The sequence below is a fragment of the Salmo salar genome, chromosome ssa26 (genome assembly GCF_905237065.1).
Source record: "Salmo salar chromosome ssa26, Ssal_v3.1, whole genome shotgun sequence".
In the NCBI taxonomy this organism is placed as follows: domain Eukaryota; kingdom Metazoa; phylum Chordata; class Actinopteri; order Salmoniformes; family Salmonidae; genus Salmo; species Salmo salar.
The window spans coordinates 18,455,468-18,468,583 of NC_059467.1; the positions used below are offsets into that span (position 1 = coordinate 18,455,468).

A 13,116-nucleotide genomic window follows, 5' to 3' on the forward strand; every position below is an offset into this window, starting at 1 on the left:
CAAATATCATGGCAGTAGCCTGCCACATTTCCAAAAAGGCTAAGAAGTAACTGCAAGGCAGGGATACAAAAAGTTTGAATTTATTGCATCAGTTCAAGATTGGCATTAGTTAAAACACATGATGTAACATGCAGTAGTTAGCAGTGGCCATGGCATACTGACTAACTTTATCTGAAGTCATCAATTTAATTATCTGTATAGCAGAAAATATGAACCCATGTTCAATTCAGCTACTATACTAGTCCTAGCCTGAACTCAACTCATCCACGTTGCAGCAATAATTGCCTTGATGACATTGCCATCTAGTGGTTAAAATATAGGATGATCTCTAGAACAATCTATTTTGAATATGAACGCCACAAAACAACAAGGAGTCATTAAGTAACTTTTTAAAGCAAAATTGGAAAGACATCCCATGCTATAAATAAATGCATTTGAATAACATCAATGCGCACTTTGTACAAACTACTAAACAACATAACTTCCATAAGCAGGAACATCACTTTAAAAAAGCAGCCTGACCTTATCTTTGGTCTTACATAATCTAAAGCATCAAGGTTTTGTCTCTGATGCTGAATCAGTGTTGGTCTCATCACTGATGTTCACACTGATGTCATTGGCTGTCTCTTTGCACACATCCTCCTCAGGCTCAGCCTTAGCTTTACCCTCAGTCTGGACTTCCTTTGTGTCCTTCATACAGGTGTGTGCTGCACACTCCACTGTCTCACTGTACTCTTTCTGCTGCTCCAAATCCCAGCAGGGGAAAATAGTCTTGAGGCCATTGTTCCTTTTTAAAGAGGAAAAATAAAATGTGACTTTTTTTAACACAGTTAACACAGCATCAACTTACATCCCTAAAGTCACTCTGATATAAATCAAATGTACGCATGACCATGTCAACAGGTATATGTTATAGTAATTGTGCTTAATGAATTACCTTGATCTAAATAATGGCTATCAATTCAAGGGATCTTACATATCTAGTTTTTTCCCTTTTACAAAAAAAGTTGTAGAAACACTTACGCTCTAAAGTACAAGAGAATGGCCATTGCAGTCAGAAGAAGAACAATGGCCGAGGTGATAAGTAATGCTTTTGGCACCGCTAAAACAACAGAGCACAGGAGAGGGAAGAGATTACTCATACAAAATTAGCCTTGTCACTTTCACTCCCAATGGTAATGACAGAACATAGGAGTGGTTTGATGGACAACAGCAATGCTGGTAGTTAGTGTCTCAAACCTCCAATTGAAGACTTTGCGCTGCTCATGGACTGGGGTAGTTCTACCTCTACCTCCTCTGGGTTATCAGAAAAACTACTGAGAGAGAGAAGGGAGGAGCGAGAATGAGAGGTGGGCCGTGTGGACTGTGTGGAGGGGACAAGATGAATGATGGCTGGAGAGAGGGAGGTAGAGGGGAAGGAGGCCACTCCTGAAGGAGAAGGATGTGGTTAGCAATTTTATTCACATTCAACTAAATGAATAAATTGATATCCAGCCACATCACAGTGACTGTTTGCCAAATATTTTCATTTCACTCAATTCCTAAAACTTGGTCAAACCACCCCAGGGACAGTTCAGGAAGTTAATGTAGGATGTTTTTCACACTCAAATGTTCCCTTTTCCTCTCACCTTCATACAATTGTTAGTTTCACAAAGGAAATGAAAGTACGTGATTTGACTTTCTGGAAGACTTCCAATTACCTCAGAGTTTAGGGTCAACAAAAAGGCACAGAGCAATTAGCTTACGTATCCATGAATCACCATACCATAATATTTCTCTACTTTATCTTTGATCCATTGACTGCATGGAGATTAAGATTTTTTTTTAATCCTTTACTGTACCTGAAGCGTTGAAGCAGAACACATCAAAAAGTTTGGTGACAGAGGCTCTCCATTTGATGACACCGGTCTGGTTTTGACCACAGGTTTTACTGGCCTCAATACGAGGGATCACTGCAAAATGTTCATCAATCCACCCAAACCTACAGACACAGCCGATTTAAAATGGATTCATTCATTCTCAGAGGTTATCTATTATGAAAAGGATCACTAGCATACAAAGAAGAATCGAATCCAAAAGCCATTTTACCTGCATGTTTCCAAGCCCAGTCTCTGAGCCTCCTCAACCTGGGAATTGGAGGCCATGGTTACACCCAGAGACCAGCACACCTCCCTGGCCTCAGAGGCATTGAAGGCATAGGCGAACTGGTTGAGGTCTTTCGTGTAGCTGACCAGAAACACCCCAGCTATGTGTCTCTCTGGGAAAGCTGGTGATAAGGGAATTGAAGATTCGTTTCTGTGCATATTTGCTGGTTTTAAAACATTAGCAATATTTCACTCTTCTTGTTTATAATTAGTCAAGTTAATCAATTTGAAAATCCAATAATAAGTCAGAATATTTTAAACTCCTTTTTCGTTTAGATCATTTAGTGAAAAATGATCACTTAATGCATTTGCATGCCTTGTATTATTTAATGTATTTTTTTATCAATGTTCATCAGTAATCATTAATGAAGATAATAAAATCACTTCAAAATGATGTTCAAAATAATTCTCCAAAAGCACAGTGCATATTTGAGAACTGATTTCGATTAGTGAAAGAAGGCAACATCGTTGAGCTTTGAGGCACATTTTTGAGCTTTGAGGCACATGCAGTATAATCAAAATAATCAAAACAAAAATGTATTCTTACCATGAATTTTGCTAGGATCAACATGTAGACCAGAGAATGACAGTGTGAGAGGCAGCAGTAGTGAGAGGATCCAAACCTGCATCATGGTTACCAATGGTCAGAGACACAGGACTGGGAGCTACTGGGGTGACAAGTGTTCCACTGTGTGTCTGTGAGCCAAAATGAAGAGGTTAGTGAGAGGTGATTCTCTTCAGATCAGAAGGGTGGGTTCATGAAGTGTACAAGGCTGTTGCATAAATGACCAGTCAGACGAGGTGGTGACAAGGCCACGGAACCACCGGGAACAGGAAGCAGGAAGTACGTTGTACAGGCCATTCAGTATGGGCACTTTAGGATCCAACCAGGTCCAAGAATAAGATAAATGTAGCAAGACATTAACATAACATGGAGAAGAAGCTTCGGAAGTGTGGCATAAACTGCTAAAATAGTTCATTAACTGAGAATAAGATGAACATCTCTTACTCATAATACTCTGTAATAACACATTATGCTTGAAAAGACATATGGAGGATTCCATCCAAACTGATCTTCAGGACTCCTTTACCAACTTCAGGAAAACATTTCTGAGATGATCATGTAAACTACTAACATCAAAACATTGAACCGGAGGAAAATTTGTTTTAATAGATAGGTACGTCAAATTGGGAGACTTCCTAAAAAAACGTATGAATACAGAATAAGCATGAATCAAACAAGCTAGTCCTTAAGTTGTATTCTTTCAAGAGAGTACAGGAGTGTTTGGCACATATAGGTTTTGGGCAAATTGTTTATTTGTATTGGCTTTGGCACCTCACATAATGATTTCCTCCCTCTGCCCATTGCTTAGTCATTAACAAGCTCATGATCCCTGGCATCCTCTGATGTGACTCTGACACACAGCGAAATCCCACTTCCAGCAAAACACCTCACCCCAACCTAGTACAGCAGGAAATGACACAGGCAGAACTGAAAAATAAGCAAAAGTAATTGTTTGCCGCATGAGAAGAGTCAGTGACATTTAAACGTCCCCAAAAAATTGACATCTAAAGAGAACATTTCTATTTTATTTTGTGACATTAATTTTGTATTAAAATAGAATCTCTAAAGCAGCCTTGACACACTGCAGCTACAGCTTAATGGAGCCAAGTAGATTACATAAGTGGTTTCCTGAGAGATATGAAAGGTTCAAAAGATCTTTCATTTTCATAAGTGCAGGGAGGAAGAGAACAAGCGCTGTGCTGAAAAATACAATTGTCGCTCATTCCTCCAAGGAAACGACTGATTTGGGAGGTTAGCATAAGAACTCTGCCAACACACCTGTTTGCTTCATGGAAACTGCACCTGTCTGACATACATTATTCACTATGGAAATGAATGCTGGGAGTTTTAAGGCACCTTTATTTCAAGGCGAAAATGACACAACAGAAAACCCTGGCACGCATGTGGGAAGAAGATTTCTCATTCTGTCTAAAAGTGCTCTTGTACATTAAGGAAATCTTTCAGTGGTCGTAGGACGCAAACCAACACAGTAACAACACAAACAAACAAGAACCATCAGCTGCTAAATATTGCACTTGAGGAACTACTTTGGAATGTGCTTATATTATAGATTTTCCAAAAAAGTATCTGCTTAAATACCACAAATATAGATATTTTACTAAAGATAAAAACAACAAAAAAAACATATCTATCTCTTTAAATATCTCTGTAAATCTCTTCAGGGGATGTCCTCTTATTGGACCTGAGAGAATTAACATAAAATAACAGAGTGGTAGATGAATGTACATTAGTCTAATGTCGACTGTGACATTTATCTTTGGGAACTCATCAGGAATCTTCTATATTCGCCCAAGGGGCCACATTCAGTCCTCTAGGATGACATTCAGAGTAGGACAAGGAATAATAACAATACATTGTGAATATATACAGTGAGGTCCAAAAGTATTTGGACAATAACAAATACATATATTTTTTGGGCTCTGTACTTCAGCACTTTGGATTTGAAATGATACAAGGACCATAAAGTGCAAACTGTCAGCTTTGGTTTGAGGGTATTTTCATCCATATCGGGTGAATCGTTTAAAAATTACAGCACTTTTTGTACATAGTCCCCCCATTGTATTAAAGTAGTCAAAAGTGGTGTATTTGGTCCCATATTCATGGCAAGCAATGACTACATCAAGCTAGTGAATACAAACTTGTTGAATGCATTTTCAGTTTGTGTGTCAGATTATTTTGTGCCTAATAGAAATTAATGGTAAATAATGTATTGTGTATTTTGGAGTAACTTTTATTGTAAATAAGAATAGAACATGTTTCTAAACACTTTTAAATTAATGTGGATGCTACCATGATTACGGATAATTACGAATGAATCGTGAATAATGATTAGAGAGAAAGTTACTGAGGTATAAATATCATACCCGCCAAAATGCTAATCCTCTCTGTTCATTCTGTTCATTGTGTCATTCAGGATTATCCACAATCATGGTAGCATCCACATTAAAGTAGAAGAGTTATTATATTAATATTATAATATTACATTATTATTTACAACATCAATATGACGCAATACATTATTTACCATTAATTTCTATTGGGCACAAAATAATCTGAAACACAACCGAAACAAACTGTGAATGCATCCAACAGGTTAGTAGAGTCACACGCCAAATACTACACTTTGGACTTCTTTAATACACATATAAGTGAATTTGTCCAAAAACCTTTGGCTCCCTAAAATAGGGGGACTGTGTACAAAAAGTGCTGTAATTTCTAAACAGTTGACCTGGCATGGATGAAAATGCCCTCATATTAAAGCGGACAGTCTGCATTTTAACCTCATAGTCATCGTATAATTTAAAATCCAAAGTCCTGGATCTCACTGTACATAAGGAAATATTTCATCACACTATTATACTTGGCCCCCTAAGCAACAATCATATATCACCATCACAAACACTTGGGCAGCTTTCCTAACACACCATAAATATGCCTTGATAAAGTTTATGATCATTAGAAGGCTTATCCTCAGAAACCAATAAAAAAACTCAATAAACGCTCCCAAAGATACATCCCCAAACCCTTCAAAACCCTAAATTCAAGTTCAGCTCTTGTATGGTGATGTATCATGGAAAGAAATTGTCTATGGACTGAGAGAAGTATGAGACAGGCTCTTTGTTATTCTGGATTGGGATTCTTTGGCTGTACTCCTACATTCAGTTCAAAGATCTTCTTCTTGCCCTGGACCATGGCTTTTTCTGCCGACATGTCCCCATGGCTGTTATAGCGATCACTAAAGTATGTGAAAACATTGACGACCAGAAACGTGACCAGGAACAACGTCAAAACAATCCAGAGAAGTCGGTTACGGCGGAAAATCTTGGGGCAAAGCCGGTCAAGGACAACTAGGACCTCTTCAACCTTACTGTAAAGGCAAAATTGAGAGAGGATTCAGAACAATTCAAGGTATACACCCAGTCATTATACAGCGGATAGTATAACTACATAATAATTGATTTACAATTGGTCTACATGAAGTGAAAATCACCTGCTGAACTTTTCTTTCCTGCTGATTTCTTTTCTTTTTCCTTCATCCTTCTTTTCTGGCTTTTCCTCTACTTTCTCCTCCTCTTCCTCCACCTCTTTGATTTCTTTACTTCTCTTCAGTCCCTCTTGGTAGCTGTATTTGGAACATTACAGTTGTTTTCTCATTAAAGGCACATGAGCTGAACGTAGAGGAAGTATCATAAGACAGCAGAGGAACATTACTACCATTCAAAACTTTGGGGTCACTTAGAAATGTCCTTGTTTTTGAAAGAAAATAAAAAAATGTTTTGCTTCATTATGTAGTACCCGCAAAACACCAGTCTCAACGTCAACAGTGAAGAGGTGACTCCGGGATGCTGGCCTTCTAGGCAGAGTTCCTCTGTCCAGTGTCTGTGTTCTTTTGCCAGTCTTAATCTTTTATTTTTATTGGTCAGTCTGAGATATGGCTTTTTCTTTGCAACTCTGCCTAGAAGGCCAGCATCCCGGGGTCGCCTCTTCACTGTTGACTTTGAGACTGGTGTTTTGCGGATACTATTTAATGAAGCTTCCAGTTGAGGACTTGTGAGGCCTCTGTTTCTCAAACTAGACACTCTAATGTACTTGTCCTCTTGCTCAGTTGTGCACCGGGGCCTCCCACTCCTCTTTCATTCTGGTTAGAGACAGTTTGCGCTGTTCTGTGAAGGGAGTAGTACACAGTGTTGTACGAGATCTTCAGTTTCTTGGCAATTTCTCGCATGGAATAGCCTTCATTTCTCAGAACAAGAATAAACTGACGAGTTTCAGAAGAAAGTTATTTGTTTCTGGCCGGTTTGAGTCTGTAATCGACCCCACAAATGCTGATGCTCCAGATACTCAACTAGTCTAAAGAAGGCCAGTTTTATTGCTTCTTTAATTAGAACAACAGTTTTCAGCTGTGCTAACATTGCAAAAGGGTTTTATAATGATCAATTAGCCTTTTAAAATGATAAATTTGGATAAGCTAACACAACGTGCCATTTGAACACAGGAATGATGGTTGCTGATAATGGGCCTCTGTACGCCTATGCAGATATTCCATTAAAAAATCTGCCGTTTCCAGCTACAATAGTCACTTACAACATTAACAATGTCTACACTGTATTTCTGATCAATTTGATGTTATTTCAATGGACCAAAAAAATTGCTTTTCTTTCAAAAACAAGGACATTTCTAAGTGACCCCAAACTTTTGAACGGTAGTGTATAAACTACTTAACTTTATTGCAATGCTGACTGTACTTAATGTACAGTATATTTCGTTGAGTATTCATACTATTATGTACTGGGGCTATTATGTCAGTACAGTACAGCCAGTGTTGAGCCACTCTTCTGTCAGCGTGCACAGGGTGTGTGACTGTGGGTGTGTGACTGTGGGTATGTGTGTGGGTGGTCAATGTGAGCGGGTACATAGAAAAGGGTATCACCCTTTATTGTAGGCCTCCTCCTCTATCTTTGCCTTGATCTCTGATCTGATCTCCTCTAGGTTGATGGAGGGCTTGGCTGGGGCAGATTGCTCAGCTTCCTGCTCTGCCACAGTCTTTCCACTGCATTGTTTCATAGCGGAAAAAACACATAGAACATTTTACCAACAGACATTATGAGAGAGAGGAGTGCATTATGGTCATTAGGCTTTCCATCATAATACTGTGGCCTTGTGTTAATGGGCAGGCTGGAACGCAGTTGAAGGGCAGCGTGCGTGGATGGCACCATCACTGCCAGGTAAGCTTGCGTAAAAACCAAAAGTACGAAGGCAAAATGTGTACATGGGGACTCTTAAAATGTCCCTGGCTTTTACTGAGCAGACACTTGATACGTTGTTATTGTCTCTCTCGCTTTGAGAGATCCTGAGATTTTGGCATGGGGCGAACTAAGAGAGTTCATCTCCCCCTCCCTCTCCCTCTCCCTCTCTCCTGGCTTTTGTCAAGCTCCCCAGCCCAAATGTTTAGATTTCATCTCAGAATAGCCCATCAGCCAGTTGCAGTTCTGTTTTTATGGAATGTTGCACAGTTATTTTGGGTGCATAGACAATCTGGGAGTTGCATAAGGGTAGTGCAGTTATCTGCTGTGTATGGCCAATGGTATCCGGATGGCAATGATTAATCAAGCTACTCCCCAGGGAACACTTCCTGAAGGTCAAGTACACAAGGCAGATACTCTGATACAGCACAAGATGCCTTCTGATAAGGGTGTACATATATTAAGGCCCCGCATTGCCCATTCTTTCACAGCGCTGTGAACTGACCTTGGGAACCAGGCAATACAGGCAAGGAGATAGATAGTGCTGAGTACAGTATGTACAGTATATTTGTGGGTATGCATTAGGTCAACATTATGACAGAGGATGGAGGAACATACCTCTCAGCTATAGCTGGCTGTGTAGGCTCAGTGGGAAAGTTGCTTTTCATACTGTTGGCTTCACACTGTAATTAACAAGAACAAACAACATGCATGTAGACGAAGCAGACTAATAAACTTAAATAGACAGGATATTACCACTTAATCATGTGGTCAGGTTGACAGTCTGAGAAGGTTGTGATTGAGTAGAAAACATACCAGGACAGGAAGTGCTTGGCCCATGGTGGGTTGGGGGCTGGGTCCGATTGCAACGCTGGGGCCGGGACCTGCCATGACCGGGGTCTGACCAGGGATGTTCAGGAGGTTAAATTTGGGGACCACCGCAACACTGACCCTCCGTCTGGGCAAAGCCTGATAAGGAACAATTGGAAAGGAGAGAGAGAGGGTGAGAGATAGAGGGAAGAAGAAAATAGCAGGAGAGTTCAGTTGGGGGGATTATCCTTAACAATCTATGGCCTATCATATTGAGAAGTGTCACCCTGATATAACCAGTCAAATCTAGTGCATACTCTCAACAACAAACCCAGTGGAAACACTGTTCAACACTACAGCACCAACCTTTCCCAGGGTCAGCGACATTGATCTGGATGGCCGTGGGACTCCATCATCTAACCAAAGAACACAGGAGAATGCAGTTTAAGTCAATCAACATTTTGCAACAACTCGCCTATCATGCACTGGAGATAAAGGGTTTGTGCAGGTGTACCTCCAGTGTCTATGGATCCTCCATAGCAGCGACTGGAGTTCTGGTTGGCCAGCTTCTTGAACTCCATCAGCTCAGCGTGGTCCTTCTCATAGGTCCTCTTCAGATTCTCCACGTACTGCATCATCACCTCTGTGGCCTTGTTCATACGTTTCTCCTGTCACACACAGGGTTCCAAAAGGGTTCTTTGGCTGTCCCCATAGGAGAACCCTTTTTTGGGTTCCATGTAGAACCGTCTGTGGAAAGTGTTTTACTTGGAACCCCAAAGGGTTCTACCTGGAACCGAAAATAGTTATTTAAAGGGTTCTCCTATGTGGACAGACAAAGAACCCTTTTAGGTTCTAGATAGCATGTTTTGTTCTAAGAGTGCAGCAACAACAGAGTCATTACTGTCTATGGACAGGAGAGTTAACCATACAGTCACAGCAGAGAGAGAGAGAGAGAGAGAGAGAGAGAGAGAGAGAGAGAGAGAGAGAGAGAGAGAGAGAGAGAGAGAGAATATAATTTTGAGAAGGACTCCAACACTGTAGAAAGCCATTATCATGTCAGGTCTGGGGTCAGGTCTGGGGTCAGCAGCAATATGTTGTTAGTCTATAAATCACAAGGGACTTGTGTGACGTCTAACAACGGACATACCCCTGAGTCCTTCCCTAGTCATTTATTGGAGTTGGCTTTGGCGTGAACGATAACCTGAGGGAAAGCATAACATCAGGCTAAATCGTTCATAAACATATCTTATCTGTCCAAAAACAAACATACCCATGGCCCTGAACATCCCAAAGTGTTTTTCTCATGACAGTGGATCATGGAAAAGTTTTTTCACTTTCACTCAATGTTTTCTTCTCTCATTCAGGGGTTTCATCGAATCATTAGTGTACCCCGTGGATGGCCCATCCTATCCTATCCTATGCCTGCGTTCCAGTACCTGTCTGACTGCTCCAACCATCTCAGCTCTGCTGGAGAGCCTGGTGGCCAGACGGTGCAGTACTGCTACTGTCTCTATGAGGCACTGGTAAGACTCCCGCTGCTCCATGTTACTCCACTGTGGAGCCGTGCACTGAGGAGACAACAGCAACAAAACACAGGTCTTCTATAAGTGAAAGTGAATCACAACTGATTTATTCTCCTGTGTCATCATGGCCTACTAAAGGCTGACCTTCAGAGAGCCTTTGAATTCTTCCAGTTCCTTCTCTGTGTTTTCCTCGGTCAGGGTCCGCTCCCTCTCCGCCTGTTTGAGCCGTGTCTCCAGAGTGTAGTTGTCGTTCCGGAATGCCAGCGACAGTTGAACAAACGCGTTCTGTGGGGAGGATATGACTGTGTTTAGCGTTCATTAAACCGTCACCAGGGACATATTAGTTACCATTATTAAGGACTGAGACACACCAACTCACTGGACCGCCACACAAAGTAGATCAGAGGGGTCAGGTCAATTAATGTGCTGCCCAAGAAAACATGAATACAGTATGGGACTGAATAAACACATGTAACACCGAACATCCTTGATAACATGTTAACATAACATAACTGTTATGCTAGCAATGTACAGTATGTGGTAATGTAAAGCACAACTACACCAGCTGGCTACCCAGCTGCCATATAGAGCACCAACTAGCCAGTGTGTTGACAGTGCTGCTTGCTACCAGGCCTGAGATGAGCCTATAATGTGCAGCGATGCTGACAGATGAACTCCTGGTGCCATGCTGTCATGATCAAACGGTCTTTGCTGCAGAATCCCAAACATCATCGCAAAGTACTGAGGCAAGCGCTGAGAGGAAATCGGTGACTTCGACTGTCCTAGTGCACAACATGTATCCCCCTGGGAGGAACCGGCATCTGGGCAGGCGGGGCTATAGCCTAGGCCCAGTGCTCTGCACTCAAACAACAGAGCCATGTTTGCATTTTCTTCTTAGAGACAGGAAATCATTAAGGCTCCCATTAGTCTGAATCATGGGTAGGGACTAGGGGCTTCCTGTACATTACATTCATGAGGCCACAGACAGGGGGAGAACATGCACTATAAAACTGTTACTGTTGTATTATACACTCTCCAGAGTAGATACTAACCTCAACTTCTTTTTCCGTGAGTGGAGGTGCACTACAATATAATCAGAGAGGAAATATAGGTTCAGTATGTAAGTAGAAAAGATCAAAATATATGGTCAAAGGTCATTCCCTGTCAGTCTAAATACTGTGATACCCACCAGCCTGGTAGCCCTCTGTGCAGTTTGAGTTTCCTCAGCATGATGTCTGAGATGTTGGGCATGGCGTCTGACTTCTCTTTAGCCTCCTCATCCGTAGGAGACCCTGCAGGGGGCAGAAGAGAGGGACCTGGCCACACACACACGCGCACACGCACACACACACACACACACACACACACACACACACACACACACACACACACACACACACACACACACACACACACACACACACACACACACACACACACACACACACAAGACCATTAGATAGTTACAATGTGGCAATCTGGTCTCTATGGAAAACATAATTTATTTAAATGATCAGATTACTATTTTGATAATCGACATTTCAGGATGCCAATAAATTGCAGCTCTGTGCCAAACTTAGAACAGAACATGCCCTCGGTAATAAGGAAAATCTCTTGGGGTCAGTAAGGACTAGCATCCTGTGACGTAGCTGGGAGCCTTGACTCCTTTCCCCCTCACTAGATAAAAGTCTACTGTCCACTCCAATGGTCTGTTACACAGCACTACACACAGCACTGTCTCCTCTCCAGGTCAGACACGGCGTAACACAGTACCTCTTTCCTGTTCAGCTGTTTCACTCAAGTCTGCCAACTTTGACCCCACAATGCTTTGGTTTCGCATCAGCTTGTGCTCCTGTATACAGAAGAACAGTGCACATTTAGATTTGTAAGAGCTTTCATGTTGTAATAACTGTGTCGTACAAAGATGTTTACAAGACCAAAACATTACAAGAACAAAACATTACAAGAACAAAACCATCTCTCTCATGATTTTAGCATTTACCAAAAGGCTCTTAAATCCCCAAAACATGCAATAAATGTCACATTAATGCTATCAGGTGAAACTCAAGGGATGAGCCCCAGTAGTTAAAAGGCTCCCATCGTACCTCTCTTATTTTGGACAGCTTCTGCACGTTGACAGGCTGTACAGGGAAGTCCTTGTACCCAGAGGACTTGTGCAGGGCATCCCGGGTCTTGTCTTGAAAGGAGAAGGTTTCCTCGTTTGTAGGGGGGAGACTTGGTGCCCCATTCCTGGCGTTGAGGGTTCCAACAGTGTCCCAGGACACAGCTCTCATGAGCGGAGGAAAGGCCCCGATTGTCTTGATCTCTGCCGTGCAGGGGGCCTGCTGAGTGGGGGGCCGAGGGACAGGCTTGGCCACCCCGGTGGCAGGGGCCTGGTTGGGGGCTCGAACCAGACCCTCCTCTGGCTTATTGACTAGTACTGGTGCTGGGCAATTCTTAGCTGTTACCCTGGGGTCACAGTTCTCCTTCTGGCCCCCACTGGGCTCCCTGGGGGGTGGGGGGCCAGAGTAGCGGGGAGCAAGGGTGCCTGAGGACACCTTACGCTTCTCATTGGGCTTCCAGTCCACCAACCTCCTGGTGCTCTAAAAACAGCAATATCACAATTCCTTAAACACTGTCAATTCAGGAGGAACTAATTGGATTTTCTTGGAGAGGGGGTGCAAGAATGTCAACATTTTCAATTGTCTACCGTAAATGAATTATTGTATCCAACATAGCTATGAGCATAGCTATTCTGGAGTGTAAACTCATGAGGGTTTTACTAACTACGTATTGCATTTTCATGTATG

General features: G+C 42.0%; 2 protein-coding genes across 3 annotated transcripts in view; both read right to left on the bottom strand.

Moving 5' to 3' along the window:
* Positions 1 to 65: 65 nt before the first annotated feature.
* On the bottom strand, positions 66 to 2,836 carry xlkd1 (Lymphatic vessel endothelial hyaluronic acid receptor 1). Its single transcript, NM_001141251.1, is given in 6 exon segments — positions 66 to 787; positions 1,024 to 1,102; positions 1,240 to 1,428; positions 1,842 to 1,981; positions 2,089 to 2,266; positions 2,692 to 2,836. Coding segments are annotated over 6 exon segments (906 nt in total). The 5' UTR covers positions 2,777 to 2,836; the 3' UTR covers positions 66 to 552.
* Positions 2,837 to 3,439: 603 nt separating this feature from the next.
* The window catches only part of LOC106587202 (inositol 1,4,5-triphosphate receptor associated 1), a 28,095-nt gene continuing 18,418 nt past the window's right edge, over positions 3,440 to 13,116 (bottom strand). For both annotated transcript variants that reach the window (XM_014175333.2, XM_014175334.2), the window contains exons 12-24: positions 12,412 to 12,909; positions 12,080 to 12,158; positions 11,496 to 11,622; positions 11,359 to 11,389; positions 10,451 to 10,591; positions 10,220 to 10,351; positions 9,298 to 9,451; positions 9,150 to 9,199; positions 8,790 to 8,942; positions 8,592 to 8,656; positions 7,661 to 7,780; positions 6,221 to 6,352; positions 3,440 to 6,097 (exon numbers count right to left, since the gene is read on the bottom strand). In XM_014175333.2, coding sequence (XP_014030808.2) covers positions 5,851 to 6,097; positions 6,221 to 6,352; positions 7,661 to 7,780; positions 8,592 to 8,656; positions 8,790 to 8,942; positions 9,150 to 9,199; positions 9,298 to 9,451; positions 10,220 to 10,351; positions 10,451 to 10,591; positions 11,359 to 11,389; positions 11,496 to 11,622; positions 12,080 to 12,158; positions 12,412 to 12,909 — 1,929 coding nt within the window. In that variant the 3' untranslated portion in view covers positions 3,440 to 5,850. The remainder of the gene's footprint in view (positions 6,098 to 6,220; positions 6,353 to 7,660; positions 7,781 to 8,591; positions 8,657 to 8,789; positions 8,943 to 9,149; positions 9,200 to 9,297; positions 9,452 to 10,219; positions 10,352 to 10,450; positions 10,592 to 11,358; positions 11,390 to 11,495; positions 11,623 to 12,079; positions 12,159 to 12,411; positions 12,910 to 13,116) is intronic.